This window comes from Triticum urartu, chromosome 4 (genome assembly GCF_003073215.2).
Source record: "Triticum urartu cultivar G1812 chromosome 4, Tu2.1, whole genome shotgun sequence".
Classification (NCBI taxonomy): Eukaryota; Viridiplantae; Streptophyta; class Magnoliopsida; order Poales; family Poaceae; genus Triticum; species Triticum urartu.
Window position 1 is genome coordinate 619,417,646 of NC_053025.1, and position 19,297 is coordinate 619,436,942.

The 19,297-nt window shown below is 42.3% G+C and overlaps 1 protein-coding gene across 1 annotated transcript in view; it reads left to right on the forward strand.

The window, feature by feature from the left end:
• Positions 1–1,015: 1,015 nt before the first annotated feature.
• The window catches only part of LOC125555024 (serine/arginine repetitive matrix protein 1-like), a 102,901-nt gene continuing 84,619 nt past the window's right edge, over positions 1,016–19,297 (forward strand). The window contains exons 1-2 of the mRNA XM_048718346.1: positions 1,016–1,282; positions 1,369–1,479. Coding sequence (XP_048574303.1) covers positions 1,016–1,282; positions 1,369–1,479 — 378 coding nt within the window. The remainder of the gene's footprint in view (positions 1,283–1,368; positions 1,480–19,297) is intronic.

Genomic DNA, 19,297 nt, shown 5'->3' on the forward strand with positions numbered 1-19,297 from the left:
CAATCCGGCCCACAACACACGGGCCAGACACCCGAGGACCCCTTAATCCAGGACTCCCTCAGTAGCCCCTGAACCAGTCCTCAATGACGATGTGTTCGGCGCACAGATTGTCTTCGGCATTGCAAGGCGGATTCCTCCTCTAAATACTTCAAAGCAATCTTCTGAATAAAAAAATGTATCCGACTCTGTAGAACAGCCACAACCCTTAACCACGAAGGTAATATACTTAATCAAAATAAGGTTTGTCAACTGACAACTTTTTTCGGCGAAATGCCATGTCTGGCCTCTTTATCATTTCGAACCATTTTTTAGCCTCCCGCTTCGCGTTTCGAGGTGCAGCCTCTATTGACACGTCTTGTCAAAGCAGAGATCGTGTTCCCTTATTGCGGGATTCTCATCAATACGGATTTGGGTAATCCAACAGTGCCATTCGCACGACCCCTTGGGAACAAGCGAATTTTAAGGCTTGAGGGGGCGTTTGATATTCACTGCCTATATAAGTGGATAAAGATCCCTTCCTTTCACCTCACGCCTTCTTCCTCCCTCTGATTTTCCATCCTCGAGCTCCAGCGCCCAAGCTTTGATCTTTCCCACCACCACCAACCTCTCCAGCCATGTCCGGATCCGGCTCATAGGGCAAGTGGGTGGCCTCCTCCGTTACGGAGAAGGACGTCAAGGAGCTCCGGGAAGCAGGATACCTGGCTGCGGACATCGCGCACAGTCTCCTTGCCAAAAAGCAAGTCACCCCCACTCTGGAGCCCGGACAGAGAGTGGTGTTTATCCCCCACTTCCTCCATGGACTAGGGTTTCCTCTCCACCCCTTTGTCCGTGGCCTCATGTTCTATTACGGGCTAGATTTCCACGATCTAGCCCCAAATTCCTTCCTCCACATCTCGGCGTTCATCGTCGTGTGCGAGGCGCTTCTCCGCATCCCCCCCACTCCGGCCTATGGCTTAAGGTCTTCAACGTGAAGCCGAAGGTGGTCGACGGGTAGCACGCGGACTGTCGCGGTGCCATGGTGAGCGAGCTCCCCAACACCACCTGGCCCAAAGGAGCCTTCGTGGAAACTGTCAAGGTATGGCAGCAGGAGTGGTTCTACATCACCGAACCTCACGGCGCCACATGGGCGGCCACTCCTGAGTTTAGATTCGGACCCCCAATGTGGCTCGCATCGTGGACCAACAAGGGTCTGGACTGGGGGTCGACCGACGAAGTGATGATGCTGCAAAAGCACATCAAAAATATGATAGAGAAGAACACCAGTCTCCCTGATGTGATTCGGGTGATGCTTTTCCGTCGGATCCTCCCCACCAGCGCTGGTCTATCCATATGTGGGAGTTCAATCCAGAAGGGCTGCGAACCCTGCAGCGATTCTTCAGCACAACACACGAAGAGATCTGGAAGCTGCTCTTCAAGGCCCAGAAGACGTGGCCGGAGATGACCGACATCGGCCTCGACAGCGCGCATCCGACCACCCCGGTAAGCATTTAGTTCCGAACATAATTTTAGTTCACAAATCAAAGGGTATGCTGAGCCTTCCATCATTCAATCAGGGCTGGACAAAGAAGGCGGAGCGGATAAAGTGTCCGGCTCTGCTACCCGAAGACCCAGCCGTTCCTCTGCTAACGAGGATGCTGGTCCCGGCGCCGTATCAGGTGCCGGATAAGAAGGCCAAGAAGAAGAGCAAGGAGGCCAAAGGTGGCCTCCGCCGTAAAGGTACTTCGGACCCTGTGCGGAGAGACTGAAGCTCCCTCCTCCTACGAGGGAGATGAAGACAAAGAGGAGGAGGAGGAGGTAGAGAGCAATTCTCCCCTTAAGGGGAGGAAGAAGGAAAGGGCGGCCTGATAACCCACAAGTATAGGGGGATCGCAACAGCTTTCGAGGGTAGAGTATTCAACCCAAATTTATTGATTCGACACAAGGGGAGCCAAAGAATATTATCAAGTATTAGCAGCTGAGTTGTCAATTCAACTACACCTGGAAACTTAGTATCTGCAGCAAAGTGTTTAGTAGCAAAGTAATATGATAGTGGTGGTAGCGGCAACAAAAGTAAAGACAGCAAAAGTAATGTTTTGGTATTTTGTAGTGATTGTAACAGTAGCAGCGGGAAAGTAAATAAGCGTAAACCAGTATATGGAAAACTCGTAGGCACCGGATCAGTGATGGATAATTATGCCGGATGCGGTTCATCATGTAACAGTCATAACATAGGGTGACACAAAACTAGCTCCAATTCATCAATGTAATGTAGGCATGTATTCCGTATATAGTCATACGTGCTTATGGAAAAGAACTTGCATGAAATCTTTTGTCCTACCCTCCCGTGGCAGCGGGGTCCTATTGGAAACTAAGAGATATTAAGGCCTCCTTTTAATAGAGAACCGGAACAAAGCATTAGCACATAGTGAATACATGAACTCCTCAAACTATGGTCATCACCGGGAGTGGTCCCGATTATTATCACTTCGGGGTTGCCGGATCATAACACATAATAGGTGACTATAGACTTGCAAGATAGGATCAAGAACTCACATATATTCATGAAAACATAATAGGTTCAGATCTGAAATCATGGCACTCGGGCCCTAGTGACAAGCATTAAGCATAGCAAAGTCATAACAACATCAATCTCAGAACATAGTGGATACTAGGGATCAAACCCTAACAAAACTAACTCGATTACATGATAAATCTCATCCAACCCATCACCGTCCAGTAAGCCTACGATGGAATTACTCACGCACGGCGGTGAGCATCATGAAATTGGTGATGGAGGATGGTTGGTGATGACGACGGCGACGAATCCCCCTCTCCGGAGCCCCGAACGGACTCCAGATCAGCCCTCCCGAGAGGTTTTAGGGCTTGGCGGCGGCTCCGTATCGTAAAACGTGATGATTTCTTCTCCCTGATTTTTTTATCTTCGAAGCAAATATATAGAGTTGGAGTTGGCGTCGGAGGGCATCCAGGGGGCCCATGAGGTAGGGGGCGCCCCCCACCCTCGTGAACAGGGTGTGGGCCCCCTGGTCTTCATCTTTGGCGAGGATTTTTTATTATTTTTTCTAAGATGTTCCATGGAGTTTCAGGTCATTCCGAGAATATTTGTTTTCTGCACATAAAACAACACCATGGCAATTCTGCCGAAAACATACAAGTTAGAGTCCAAAACAAGGGCAAAAGTGTTTGGAAAAGTAGATAAGACAGAGACGTATCAACTCCCCCAAGCTTAAACCCTTGCTTGTCCTCAAGAAATTCAGTTGACAAACTGAAAAAAAAACTTTTACAAACTATGTTTGCTCTTGTTATTGTAACTATGTCAAGCCAGCATTCAAGTTTTCGGCATAGATCATAACTAACCACATTTGCAATAATTCTCAAGTCTCATAATTACTCATATCAATAGCATAATCAACTAGCAAGTCATAATAATAAACCTCGGATGACAACACTTTCTCAAAACAATCATAATATGATATAACAAGATGGTATCTCGCTAGCCCTTTCTGAGACCGCAAAACATAAATGCAGAGCACCTTTAAAGATCAAGGACTGACTAGACATTGTAATTCATGGTAAAAAAGATCCAATCATAGTCACACCCAATATAAATTAACAGTGATGAATGCAAATGACGGTTGTGCTCTCCAGCTAGTGCTTTTTAATAAGAGGGTGATGACTCAACATAAAAGTAAATGGATAGGCCCTTCGCAGAGGGAAGCAGGGATTTGTAGAGGTGCCAGAACTCAGTTTTGCAATAGAGATAAATTGTATTTTGAGCGGTATACTTTCATTGTCAACGTAGCAACTAAGAGATGGCGATATCTTCCATGCTAAACACATTATAGGCGGTTCCCAAACAGAATGGTAAAGTTTATACTCCCCCTCCACCAACAAGCATCAATCCATGGCATGCTCGAAACAACGAGTGCCTCCAATATACATCAGGTCCCAAGGGGAGTTTTGTTTGTAATTAATTTTGATTTAGTTTGCATAAAGCATGTGACTGGGCATCCCGGTGACCAGCCATTTTCTCGTGAGTGAGGAGCGGAGTCCACTCCTCTTGAGAATAACCCGCCTAACACGGAAGATAAGGACAGCCTTGGTTGATACATGAGCTATTCGAGTATACAAAACAGAATGTTTATTTGAAGGTTTAGAGTTTGGCACATACAAATTTACTTGGAACGGCAGGTAGATACCGCATATAGGAAGGTATGGTGGACTCATCTGGAATAACTTTGGGGTTTAAGGGATTGGATACACAAGCAGTATTCTCGCTTAGTACAAGTGAAGGCTAGCAAAAGACTGGGAAGCAACCAACTAGAGAGCGACAACAGCCATGTACATGCATTAAAATTAATAAACATTGGATGCAAGCATGAGTAGGATATAATCCACCATCATAAATATCGTGAAGGCTACGTTGATTTTGTTTCAACTACATGCGTGAACATGTGCCAAGTCAAGTCACTTAAATCATTCTAAGGAGGATACCGCCCCATCATACCACATCATAATCATCTCAATAGCATGTTGGCACACAAGGTAAACCATTATAACTCATAGCTAATCAAGCATGGCACAAGCAACTATGATCTCTAATTGTCATTGCAAACATGTTTATTCATAATAAGCTGAATCAAGAACGAGGGACTCATCATATTTACAAAAACAAAAAGGTCGAGTTCATACCAGCTTTTCTCATCTCAGTCAGTCCATCATATATCATCATAATTGCCTTTCACTTGCACGACCGAACGGTGTGAATAATAATAAAAGTATACGTGCATTGGACTAAGCTGGAATCTGCGAGCATTCAATAAACAGGAGAAGACAAGGCAATATGGTTTCTTGGTTAAATCAACAATAATGCATATAAGAGCCACTTCAACAATTTAATTATGGTCTTCTCCTACTGACCCCCAAAGAAAAGAAAAGAAATAAAACTATTTACACGGGAAAGCTCCCAACAAGCAAAAGAAGAACGGGAAATATTTTTGGGTTTTCTTTTTAATTATTACTACTACAGCAGAAAAATAAACTACTACTAATTTTTTTGGTTTTTCTTAAGGTTTAACAAACACACAAGAAGAAATCAGGAAAAAGAAAATAAACTAGCATGGATATTACAGTGAAAAAGTATGAGCACCGACATCTAGCAATGAGTGTGTGTGAACATAAATATAATGTCGGTGAGAAATACGTACTCCCCCAAGCTTAGGCTTTTGGCCTACATTGGTCTATTGCCAGGGATAGCCTGGCGGATACCCATAGGTGTAGCTGGGGTCGTACCGCGATGAAGAATAGTTGGGATCATACTGATGTGTAGCGGTTATCGCCTGCTGAGCTGCAGCGTGGAGTCGAGCTGCCTCCGCTCTCCTCTCATACTCTTCTGCCTCCTCTCTGGTAATAACATATCTTCTTTTTGTCTGTGAATCAAAGAAGGCAGGAGCAGGGAGAGTAATACTATCGGGGGACTAATCCACGAGCACCTATGGGACCGGCGGACCGAGTCCCTTTCGGTTCGGCGGGGGCGAGGGTCGCACGAAGAGCGGATCGAGGCGAAGCACACGAGCAGTTTACCCAGGTTCGGGCCGCACGGATGCGTAAAACCCTACTCCTGCTTTGTGGTTTGTATTGAGTTCTTGCTCGGGAGCGCGGAGTGCTACAGTACACCCCAGCAGCTAACGAGACCGAGCGTGAGTGTTCTCTTCCTCCCCCCTCCTCTACGTTGCGCATGGGCCTCCTTTTATATGCTTCAAGGGGTCACCGACAGGTGGCAACGTAGACAAGGGTAAAAATGGAAAGGTGTTGCGGTTGGTACAGCTACCTGCTACAGTGTATCATACCTAACCCTGACGGCAGGGGACCAGGGCATTAAATGCCCGTCTGCGTCGCCTAAATAGTGCAAAAGGGACCGTCAGGGACACCACCGCTCGCCACGATGGCAATCTTGTTAGCGCCGCTTGCCACCGCGCACTGCTGGCTGCACAGCCTCCCGCCACGTACGCCTGGAAGGGTCCCAGAGCGACACGTTGGTGGATGTGCTGGAGCGCGGGCACAGAGTGGTGGCTTGCCGCGGCAAGCGCCTTGCCGCGGTCGTTGTCTTGTCGCGTCCGGGAGCTTGTCGCTCACCGGGCCTTGCCGGGACGCGTGGCGCGTCGCGGCAAGTTCCTTGAGATGCCTTGGTTGGCCTTCCCGGCAAGCTCCTCTTGCCGGGGTCTTGTCTCCTTGGCTTGGATACTTTGTCCTTGAATGGCTCCAAAGGAACAACGGAGGACCTTGGCGGTCACCCGGCAAGCCTTGGTTAGGAAACTTAACCATCTTTGATCAACGAGCTAGTCAAGTAGAGGCATACTAGTGACACTCTGTTTGTCTATGTATTCACACATGTATTATGTTTCCGGTTAATACAATTCTAGCATGAATAATAAACATTTATCATGAAATAAGGAAATAAATAATAACTTTATTATAGCCTCTAGGGCATATTTCCTTCAGTCTCACACTTGCACTAGAGTCAATAATCTAGATCACATCGCCATGTGATTTAACATCAATAGTTCACATCACCATGTGATTAACACCCATAGTTCACATCGTCATGTGACCAACACCCAAAGGGTTTACTAGAGTTAATAATCTAGTTCACATCGCTATGTGATTAACACCCAAAGAGTACTAAGGTGTGATCATGTTTTGCTTGTGAGAGAAGTTTAGTCAACGGGTCTGCAACATTCAGATCCGTATGTATTTTGCAAATTTCTATGTCAACAATGCTCTGCATGGAGATACTCTAGCTAATTGCTCCCACTTTCAATATGTATCCAGATTGAGACTTAGAGTCATCTGGATCAGTGTCAAAACTTGCATCGACGTAACCCTTTACGACGAACCTTTTGTCACCTCCATAATCGAGAAACATATCCTTACTCCAGTAAGGATAATTTTGACCAATGTCCAGTGATCTACTCCTAGATCACTATTGTACTCCCTTGCCAAACTCAGGGCAGGATATACAATAGGTCTGGTACACAGCATGGCATACTTTATAGAACCTATGGATGAGGCATAGGGAATGACTTTCATTCTCTTTCTATCTTCTGCTGTGGTCGGGCTTTGAGTCTTACTCAATTTCACACCTTGTAACACAGGAAAGAACTCTTTCTTTGACTGTTCCATTTTGAACTATTTCAAAATCTTGTCAAGGTATGTACTCATTGAAAAAACTTATCAAGTGTCTTGATCTATCTCTATAGATCTTGATGCTTAATATGTAATCAGCTTCACTGAGGTCTTTCTTTGAAAAACTCCTTTCAAACACTCCTTTATACTTTGCAGAATAGTTCTACATTATTTCCGATCAATAATATGTCATTCACATATACTTTATCAGAAATGTTGTAGTGCTTCCACTCACTTTCTTGTAAATACAGGCTTCACCGCAAGTCTGTATAAAACTATATGCTTTGATCAACTTATCAAAGCGTATATTCCAACTCCGAGATGCTTGCATCAGTCCATAGATGGATCGCTAGAGCTTGCATATTTCCTTAGCACCTTTAGGATTGACAAAACCTTTCTGGATGCATCATATATAACTCTTCTTTAATAAATCCATTAAGGAATGCAGTTTTGTTTATCCATTTGCCAGATTTCATAAAATGTGGCAATTGCTAACATGATTCGGACAGACCTAAGCATAGATACGAGTGAGAACCTCCCATTGTAGTCAACACCTTGAACTTGTCGAAAACCTTTTTGCGACAATTCTAGCTTTGTAGATAGTAACACTACTATTAGCGTCCATCTTCCTCAAAGATCCATTTAATCTCAATGGCTCGCCGATCAATGGGAAGTCAATCAAAGTCCATACTTTGTTCTCATACATGGATCTCATCTCAGATTTCATGGCCTCAAGGCATTTCGCGGAATCTGGGCTCATCATCGCCTCCTCATAGTTCGTAGGCTCGTCATGGTCAAGTAACATGACCTCCAGAACAGGATTACCGTACCACTCTGGTGCGGATCTCACTCTGGTTTACCTACGAGGTTCGGTAGTAACTTGATCTGAAGTTACATGATCATCATCATTAGCTTCCACACTAATTGGTGTAGTAGTCACAGGAACAGATTTCTGTGATGAACTACTTTCCAATAAGGGAGCAGGTACAGTTACCTCATCAAGTTCTACTTTCCTCCCACTCACTTCTTTCGAGAGAAACTCCTTCTCTAGAAAGGATCCATTCAAAGCAACAAATATTTTGCCTTCGGATCTGTGATAGAAGGTGTACCCAACATTTTCTTTTGGGTATCCTATGAAGACGCACTTCTCCGATTTGGGTTTGAGCTTATCAGGTTGAAACTTTTTCACATAAGCATTGCAACCTCAAACTTTAAGAAATGACAGCTTAGGTTTCTTGCCAAACCATAGTTCATACGGTGTCGTCTCAACGGATTTAGATGGTGCCCTATTTAACGTGAATGCAGTTGTCTCTAATGCATAACCCCAAAACGATAGTGGTAGATCGGTAAGAGACATCATAGATCGCATCATATCTAATAAAGTACGGTTATGATGTTCGGACACACCATTACACTGTGGTGTTTCAGGTGGCGTGAGTAGTGAAACTATTTCACATTGTTTTTAACTGAAGGCCAAACTCGTAACTCTAATATTTTACTCCTGCGATCATATCGTAGAAACTTTTATTTTTGTTACGATGATTCTCCACTTCACTGTGAAACTCTTTGAACTTTTCAAATGTTTCAGACTTGTGTTTCATCAAGTAGATATACTCATATCTGCTCAAATCATCTGTGAAGATCAGAAAATAATGATACCTTCCGCGAGCCTCAATATTTATCAGACCACATACATCAGTATGTATGATTTCCAACAAATCTGTTGCTCGCTCCATTGTTCCGGAGAATGGAGTCTTAGTCATCTTGCCCATGAGGCATGGTTCGCAAGCATCAACTGATTCATAATCAAGTGATTCCAAAAGCCCATCAGCATGGATTTTCTTCATGCGCTTTACACCAATATGACCTAAACGGCAGTGCCACAAATAAGTTGCACTATCATTATTAACTTTGCATATTTTGGCTTTAATATTATGAAAATGTGTATCACCACGATCGAGATCCAACAAACCATTTTCATTGGGTGTATGACCATAGATGGTTTTATTCATGTAAACAGAACAACAATTTATTCTCTTACTTAAATGAATAACTGTATTGCAATAAACATGATCAAATCATATTCATGCTCAACGCAAACACCAAATAAAACTTATTTAGGTTCAACACTAATCCCGAAAGTATAGGGAGTGTGCGATGATGATCATATCAATCTTGGAACCACTTCCAACACACATCGTCACTTCACCGTTAACTAGTCTCGGTTCATTCTGCAACTCCCGTTTCGAGTTACTACTCTTAGCAACTGAACTAGTATCAAATACCGAGGGGTTTCTATAAACACTAGTAAAGTACACATCAATAACATGTATATCAAATATAGCTTTGTTCACTTTGCCATCCTTCTTATCCACCAAACACTTGGGGTAGTTCCGCTTCTAGTGACCAATCCCTTTGCAATAGAGGCACTTAGTCTCAGGCTTAGGTCCAGACTTGGGTTTCTTCACTTGAGCAGCAACTTGTTTGCCGTTCTTCTTGAAGTTCCCCTTCTTCCCTTTGCCCTTTCTCTTGAAACTAGTGATCTTGTCAATCATCAACACTTGATGTTTTTCTTGATTTCTACCTTCACCGATTTTTGCATCGCGAAGAGCTTGGGAATTGTTTTCGTCATCCCTTGCATATTATAGTTCATCACTAAGTTCTACTAACTTGGTGATGGTGACTAGAGAATTCTGTCAATCACTATTTTTATCTGGAAGATTAACTCCCACTTGATTCAAGCGATTGTAGTACCCAGACAATCTGAGCACATGCTCACTGCTTGAGCTATTCTCCTCCATCTTTTAGCTATAGAACTTGTTGGAGACTTCATATCTCTCAACTCGGGTATTTGCTTGAAATATTAACTTCAACTCCTGGAACATCTCATATGGTCCATGACGTTTAAAACGTCTTTGAAGTCCCGATTCTAAGCCGTTAAGCATGGTGCACTAAACTATCAAGTAGTTATCATATTGAGCTAGTCAAACGTTCATAACGTCTGCATCTGCTCCTGCAATAGGTCTGCCACCTAGCGGTGCATCAAGGACATAATTCTTCTATGCAGCAATGAGGATAATCCTCAGATCACGGATCCAATCCGTATCATTGCTACTAACATCTTTCAACTTAGTTTTCTCTAGGAACATATCAAAAATAAAACAGGAGAGCTAAATGCGAGCAATTGATCTACAACATAGATATGCTAATACTACCAAGACTAAGTTCATGATAAATTAAAGTTCAATTAATCATATTACATAAGAACTCCCACTTAGATAGACATCCCTCTAGTCATCTAAGTGATCACGTGATCCAAATCAACTAAACCATAACCGATCATCACGTGAAATGGAGTAGTTTTCAATGATGAACATCACTATGTTGATCATGTCTACTATATGATTCACGCTCGACCTTTCGGTCTCAGTGTTCTAAGGCCATATCTGCATATGCTAGGCTCGTCAAGTTTAACCTGAGTATTCTGCGTGTGCAAAACTGGCTTGCACCCGTTGTAGATGGACGTAGAGCTTATCACACCCGATCATCACGTGGTGTCTGGGCACGACGAACTTTGGCAACGGTGCATACTCAGGGAGAACACTTTTTATCTTGAAATTTAGTGAGAGATCATCTTATAATGCTACCGTCAATCAAAGCAAGATAAGATGCATAAAAGATAAACATCACATGCAATCAAAATATGTGACATGATATGGCCATCATCATCTTATGCCTTTGATCTCCATCTCCAAACTATCGTCATGATTTCCATCGTCATCGGCATGACACCATGATCTCCATCATCTTGATCTATATCAATGTGTCGTCACATGGTCGTCTCGCCAACTATTGCTCTTGCAACTATTGCTATCGCATAGCGATAAAGTAAAGCAATTATTTGGCGCTTGCATCTTATGCAATAAAGAGACAACCATAAGGCTTCTGCCAGTTGCCGATAACTTCAACAAAACATGATCATCTTATACAACAACTTATATCTCATCATGTCTTGACCATATCACATCACAACATGCCCTGCAAAAACAAGTTAGACGTCCTCTACTTTGTTATTGCAAGTTTTACATGGCTGCTACGGGCTGAGCAAGAACCGTTCTCACCTACGCATCAAAAACCACAACGATAGTTTGTCAAGTTGGTGCTGTTTTAACCTTCTCAAGGACCGGGCATAGCCACACTCGGTTCAACTAAAGTTGGAGAAACTGACACCCGCCAGCCACCTGTGTGCAAAGCACGTCGGTAGAACCAGTCTCGCGTAAGCGTACGCGTAATGTCGGTCCGGGCCGCTTCATCCAACAATACCGCCGAATCATAGTATGACATGCTGGTAAGCAGTATGACTTATATCGCCCACAACTCACTTGTGTTCTACTCGTGCATATGACATCTACGCATAAAACCTGGCTCGGATGCCACTGTTGGGGAACGTAGTAATTTCAAACATTTCCCTACGCACACGCAAAATCATGGTGATGCATAGCAACAAGAGGGGAGAGTGTTGTCTACGTACCCTCGTAGACCGTTCGCGGAAGCGTTATATCAACGCGGTTGATGTAGTCGTACGTCTTCACGTTCGACCGATCCAAGTACCGAAAGCACGGCACCTCCGAGTTCTGCACACGTTCGGCTCGGTGACGTCCTCGCCTTCTCGATCCAGCAAGAGGGGCGAAGTAGTAGATGAGTTCCGGCAGCACGACGGCGTGGTGACGGTGTTGGTGAAGAACAATCTCCGCAGGGCTTCGCCTAAGCACTACGAAAACTATGGCGGAGGATAAACTAGAGGGGACGGGGTTGCCGGCACACGGCTTGGTGTTTCTTGATGTGTCTTTGGTGCTAGCCCTGCCCCTCTATTTATATGTTGAGCCCTGGGGTCAAAACTTGGAGTAAAAGCCTCCACAAAGTCGGTTTCACCAGAAAGGCAAGAGTCCTTCTCGGACTCCAGGACCAGACGCCAGGGTTCCCGGCGTCTGGACCCAGACGCCAGGGACCCTGGCGTCTGGCCCCTGGACTCCGCAAAACTTCCTTTTGCGCTTTCCAAAAACCTTGTGGGCTTTCCCCTTTGGCCCAAATAAAGTGTTCTCATACCCAAACATTTCGGGAAACATCCGGAACCCCTTCCGGTGAATTCCGGAACCCTTCCGGTGACCAAACACTATTATCCCATATATCAAACTTTATCTCCCGACCATTCCGGAGTTCCTCATCATGTCCGTGATCTCATCCCGGACTCCAAACAACATTCGGTCATCAACATACATAACTCATATAGTACTATATCGTCAACGAACGTTAAGCGTGCGGACCGTACGGGTTCGAGAACTATGTAGACATGACCGAGACACCTCTCTGGTCAATAACCAATAGCGGGACCTGGATGCCCATATTGGCTCCTACATATTCTACGAAGATCTTTATCGGTCAGACCGCATAACAACATACGTTGTTCCCTTTGTCATCGGTATGTTACTTACTCGAGATTCGATCGTCGGTATCTCAATACCTAGTTCAATCTCGTTACCGGCAAGTCTCTTTACTCGTTCTGTAATACATTATCCCGCAACTAACTCATTAGTTGCAATGCTTGCAAGGCTTATAGTGATGTGCATTACCGAGTGGGCCCAGAGATACCTCTCCGACAATCGGAGTGACAAATCCTAATCTCGAAATACTCCAACCCAACAAGTACCTTTGGAGACACCTGTAGAGCACCTTTATAATCACCCAGTTACGTTGTGACGTTTGGTGGCACACAAAGTGTTCCTCCGGTAAGCGGGAGTTGCATAATCTCATAGTCATAGGAACATGTATAAGTCATGAAGAAAGCAATAGCAACAAACTAAATGATCAAGTTCTAAGCTAACGGAATGGGTCAAGTCAATCACATCATTCTCCTAATGATGTGATCCCGTTAATCAAATGACAACTCATGTCTATGGTTAGGAAACCTAACCATTTTTTATCAACGAGCTAGTCAAGTAGAGGCATACTAGTAACACTCTGTTTGTCTATGTATTCACACATGTATTATGTTTCCGGTTAATACAATTCTAGCATGAATAATAAACATTTATCATGAAATAAGGAAATAAATAATAACTTTATTATTGCCTCTAGGGCATATTTCCTTCACTTGGAAGGGTAAACTCATGTCATATGGGGCACGATTAACTCTAATCAATGCAGTTCTCACAAGTTTGTCAATGTTTCTGTTGTCTTTATTTGAAATACCCAAAGGGGTATTAAAGAGGCTTGATTTCTATCAGTCTAGGTTCTTCTGGCAGTGTGATGAGCACACATGGAAGTATCGATTGGCAAAATGGGATATCTTGTGTAGACCTAAGGACCAAGGCAGATTGGGCATTGAAAACTTGGAAATCAAAAATACGTGATTGCTTAGCAAATGGCTATTCAAGTTACAAAATGAGGAAGGGGTCTGGCAAGAGCTCCTCCACAGTAAATACTTATATTCGAAGACCTTATCCAAGGTGGAAGCCAAACCAACTGACTCTCCATTTTGGAAGGGCTTGATGAAGGTCAAGTCTTCTTTCTTTATGAGAGGTTCATTTGAGGTTGGTGACGGTCAATCCACTAGTTTCTGGGAAGATACCTGGCTAGGGGACAATCCGCTTGTGGTTCAGTACTCATCTTTGTATAATATTGTGCGTAAGAAAGACGATACAGTTTAATCAGTCCTTGGTTCAACACCTCTGAACATCCAATTCAGGAGGGCCTTGATTGGCGATAAATGGATGGCATGGCTCCATTTAGTTCGTAGGTTGATGTTGGTCAACCTATGTCATGCGCCTGACGTCTTTAGATGGAGACTAAATACCAATGGGGTGTTTAATTACTGTCAAGTCTATGTATGAAGATCTTATTAATACGGGGCCTGTGTTCCATAGAAAGCATATATGGAAAATCAAAGTACCTTTAAAGATTAAAAAATTTATGTGGTTTGTTCAGAGGGAGGTGATCCTCACCAAAGATAATTTGGCTAAACGAAACTGGAATGGATGTAAGAAGTGTTGTTTTTGTGATAAGGATGAAACAATTCAACATCTTTTTATTTCCTGCCCTTTCGCGGCTTTGATTTGGCGCACGGTTCATGTTGCATATAATTTGCCACCACCAACAAGTATCCCAAATTTGTTTGGAAACTGCTTGGTTGGTATCAAAAAAGTACTTAAGGGTCATATATCCGTGTAGGGGTTTGTGCCTTACTTTGGGCAATTTGGAATTGCCGGAATGACCGTGTTTTTAACAGGTCTCGCTCTATTAACTTTTTGCAGGTTATCTTCGGAGCCACTGCATCGATCCGTATGTGGTCATCACTTTAGCGTGGGGACGCTGGGGCGCTCATGGCCTTTGGGTGCAACCGTCTAGAGATGGTTTCACATGAGTTATTCAACCAGTTTGGCTGGCATGTCACTAATAGATTATGTGGTTAAGTCATGTAATCTTTCGTTTGTACCCATCTTTTGTGGTGTTTTCTTTTTCTTTTTATCGTTTTAGTTGATACTATGTACGTTTTAGACCTATTTATTTTCTTTTAATAAAAATGGATGTGTGCATCATGATGATGCAGAGGCCGGGTTGTTTCCCCTTTTCCAAAAAAAAAAATCTCGATGCTTTAGCTAGTTCGATGTTGATGTAGTCATGTTTAGTAAGTAATGGATTGTTTAAATATAGAACTTTTGGTGTTAATGTGGTACCGTTATTCTAGTTATGTAATGAAGTAATTTAAACTTGTGTTTGAAATTAATTCGAGTGCAAAAGTATTAATTGAGAAATTAAGTTTTGAGGATAGACTAGATGCCTAAATGGATAAAAATAATAATTCCACAAAAAATGGGCTAGAGTCTAGAGATGCCGTAAGACTCGGTATGGACTCCTAGATGGGCAAAGCATGCATGCGCATGTACGCAACCAGCTAGCTCTAGGTTTTTGCACCTTATGCCTTTGTTGACTGTTACTCCCTCCGTTTCAAATTACTTGTCGCAAGTATGAATGTATCTAGATGTATTTTAGTTTTAGATACATCCATTTCTGCAACGAGTAATTTAGAATGGAGTCTTATATATATTAGCAACATACTAGCTTAATAATTAAACTCAGTGTAGTATGTAGAGGCCGATGCCTGCAAGGATGAATTGCTACATTAACACGCACAGATGACGACCGACAAGGACAGTTAATATTAGCTAGGCTGGGTTTACTGGTAGTATTAGCTAAGCTAAAAGTTGGATCTCGGGGAAAAGGCATGGTGGAAAGATTACTTTAGCTCTACTCCGACGCTACTTAACATGCGTCCCAATGTCGATAGTGACCCATCGACAAGCACATTCTCTGTCCATTCATCCTGCATTAATCCTGCTGCATCTTTCTTAGTAGATTATCGAGTGTATAGATATAATTCTTGTACCTTAACTCGAGACCTCTAATTATGCGTGCAGTGTGTGTGCTCTAGCTTGCAAATCACGCGTGGCTTAATTCATAATTTTTTTTCGTTTTCGAAGATGAATGTGTACCCCCAGCATAAAAATGTCGATGGTTTGACAAAAAGACCTAGCTAGCAGGACCCGCCAAAAAAACAGTGATTATATTTCTCGGATGACAAATAACTATGTTCAAGTCACAGCGAAGAATCATCCAATCACTCTAATAATGAAATTCCAGTCACTCCCGGACTCTCCGTGTGATGAATAGTTTACAAGACAGACTAATTAATTAGAGGATGGATGAATTGCTTGCTTGATTGGTGCGCTTAACCGTAACTAACAACTGCTAGTAGCCCAACCCCAACCAAACTCACACTACTGTTTCAGCCACTTAATAATAATCTACTCCCTCCGTTCCTAAATACTTGTCTTTCTAGGCATTTCAACAAGTGACTACATACGGAGCAAAATGAGTGAATCTACACTCTAAAATATGTCTACGTACATCTGTATGTAGTAGTCATTTGAAATGTCTATAAAGACAAATATTTAGGAACGGAGGAAGTAACAAGAAAGAGATTTGATTTTAAGTATAGATCTTACAAAAGGTAAAGATTCAGGGCTTGCTGATTGGTTGATGCGGTATCTAGAGTTAGCTAGCTGCCCAGTTCAGCCAGAATAATTATTTTTGTTTGGTACTCCATAATTAAGCATGATTAGTGAGTTGTTGTCATGCATGAAATCCAACAACAACCTAAGCTAGCAAACGATATATCCTTGACACCTGTGTGGATGTGTTTGCCTCCAGACTAATTATTCTGCTCTAGCGGTTGGAGATCTCCTCTGATTAACGGGGACAAGCTAGCTAGCTAGCTATGCTAGGAGAATATACAGTTAATTAATTAATTAAAGTTGTCGGCTTAGTCTATAGAGCTACTACTGTAAGAGAAAACGATGGTGCATGCCTTTATTTGTAGGTGCCTTTATTCAAGTTCCTTGCTTTTCATGTTACGGATCCTAGCAAAGGTACCTAGCTGCCCTCACTCTTTTATGTCTTGTTTATATTGGACAAACGGTTGGGTCACATATATATACATATTGATCAGTCGTTAATTCTTCGTGCTTGCAGTTAATTAGCTAGAGTAGTTACTTACGATGTGCTTAGCTCAAGTGATGCATCGATTGATATTTAGTCAGTCAGTCAGGGATTTGTTAAGATTCAGGTGTGATGAATTTGTCATCCATCCAGACAAGACTAACAAAGATGCATGTGCAATTCTGCAATCTAAAAGGAAGATCAAATCTGGAGGTGGTGATGGATGGATGAGTCAGAATCAGATGGATGTGAGAGAGACCAAACCCATGTGACATGCTCAAGGATTGGTTAGCTTCTCTCACTTATTAGCCAATCAATCATTGTTGTTGGAACAATTAAAGAGGAGAACTTGTATTTCATTAATCGCCGAGAGAATGAAATCGATCCATCATTGCCTAAGGGTGTTTGGTTAGTTGCTTGATGTAATGCCACATAGAAAGAGAGGAGGAGGAGGAAGAAGATCGTGGCATTTTTTTTTCTGCCAACTCAGTCTGACACGCGGGCCCAACCAATCAGTGATGTCATCAAAGCAATTAGCTCCGCACGTCGGTGTTTTTATCACTGTTAATTGTTTCATGCACTGATTTTTGCCACGAATTGTAAAGTGGTGGTTTCTTGCTATTGTAGTGGTATTTTTGCATTTAACACGACGGGAGTGACCCGGAGCCAAGGACGACGCAACATCTTTAACGTCTATCTACTGACTACATACAGAGAGAAATGGACAAGAGAAAAACATGCATGCAAATGAACGCAACCAGCTAGAGGTAACTTTTTGCCTGCTGGCGCTTTGTTAACTCTTTGTCGCCTGCAGATAACCTTTTGGCCGCTGAATTTACTATGCTTGCACTAAATTTATACTGTACTTGCTCAATAATATACTGTGTATATGTGGAGATAGATGCATGGCATGAATGAATTACTAAACTGGTTACTCACATGAACGTACCGGACCGACCGACAATATGCATCCCTCCATCTTGGGAAAGATTACTTTATTAATTAAGAGTTTAAGTATAGTAATTAACACCCCAATGTCCTTGGAGAAGCAACTTCATTTTCTCTCAACTCTTCACTAGTACTTATTACTAGTACTGTATCTTTCTCAAATTAATTAGTACACTAGCACTAGTAGTACGATGTATATATACTACAATAATACTTGATCGATTACCGGAGCCAATGAGTCATCATATATACTCCTACTTTCGAGGTCTCCTCTAAGGCTAGTTCATGGAAAATACAATTTATTTGTCATTAGGATCGCTTCGTCACATTTGTTTTATCTTCCACTTATCGTAACTTGTTTAATATATCAATACAACCATGTTGGTTTAATAAAAATGAAAGATATAACATTTTATCATCTTCCAAGTTCCAATAATGAAGATGAAGACTACATAATTAACTTGTTTTATTGGTCTGCTCGCATTCACAATTCTACAATAAAAATAGAAATATAACTTTGTATTGTTGATATATGTTAGACTTAACTATATATTCATATACGACGAACTATATCATTATATTCTTTGCCCCCCCTATGCTCAAATCCTGGCTCCGCCCCTGGGAGGCAGTACTACTTTGGTTGGTGAGTTAGCTCAAGCGATAATTCTCAAAAAAAAAAAAGTTAGCTCAAGTGATTCATCCATGCATTGATCTACGTTCAGTTAGTCAAGACAATGAAGGAATTTGTTTCAGATTCAGGTATATATATATATATATATATATATATATATATATATATATATATATATATATTTGTCATCCATCCAGACAAGACTAACAAAAATTATTAAGTGGGGCCTAGCTTAATTAATTCGTGATGCAATGACATACAGTAGATGCATGCATGTGCAATTCCGCAATCTAAAAGGAAGATCAAAACTGGAGGTGCTGACGGATGGATGAGTCCGAGCTGAATAATTGTACTACAGTAGTTTGCTGCTCCATAATTAAGCATCCAGGATTAATTAGTTGTTGTCATGCTTGAAATCTAACAACGGCCTAAGCTAGCAACCAATTAATACATCCTTGCATATATATAGGTGTTTGGCTTCAGATTAATTTGCTCCATAGCTAGGAGAAAGCATGCGTGGCTTTGTTTGTTTGTAAAGGTAGGAATATCATGCATGGACCTGATTAAGCTAACTCTGAATTATACTTCTTGCAGCAGTTAACTAACTGACCTAAAAATTCAGTCAGTCAGTGAGTCAAGGAATTTGTTGAGGACAGCAGGTGAGGTGTGATGGGTGAGGTTTGTCACCCATCCAGAGTTCCAGTTTCCAGACAAGATGGACTGCTAAAAAGAGAATTCTGCAATCTGAAATCTAAAACTAAAAGGAGGATCAAATCTTGAGGCTCTCAGTTTGCTAGCCAATCACTTGACCAAATCCATCCATGTGACATGTTAGCCTGCCTGATTGCTTCTCTCACTTCACTTATTAGCCAATCAGATAACTTGAGTTGAGCTGAGCTGCTACTGCTAGCTAGACAGCATTGTCAGGGAGCCAAAAAGAAAGCTGCCTTGCATCATAATGCTCCATCCATAAGGACCACT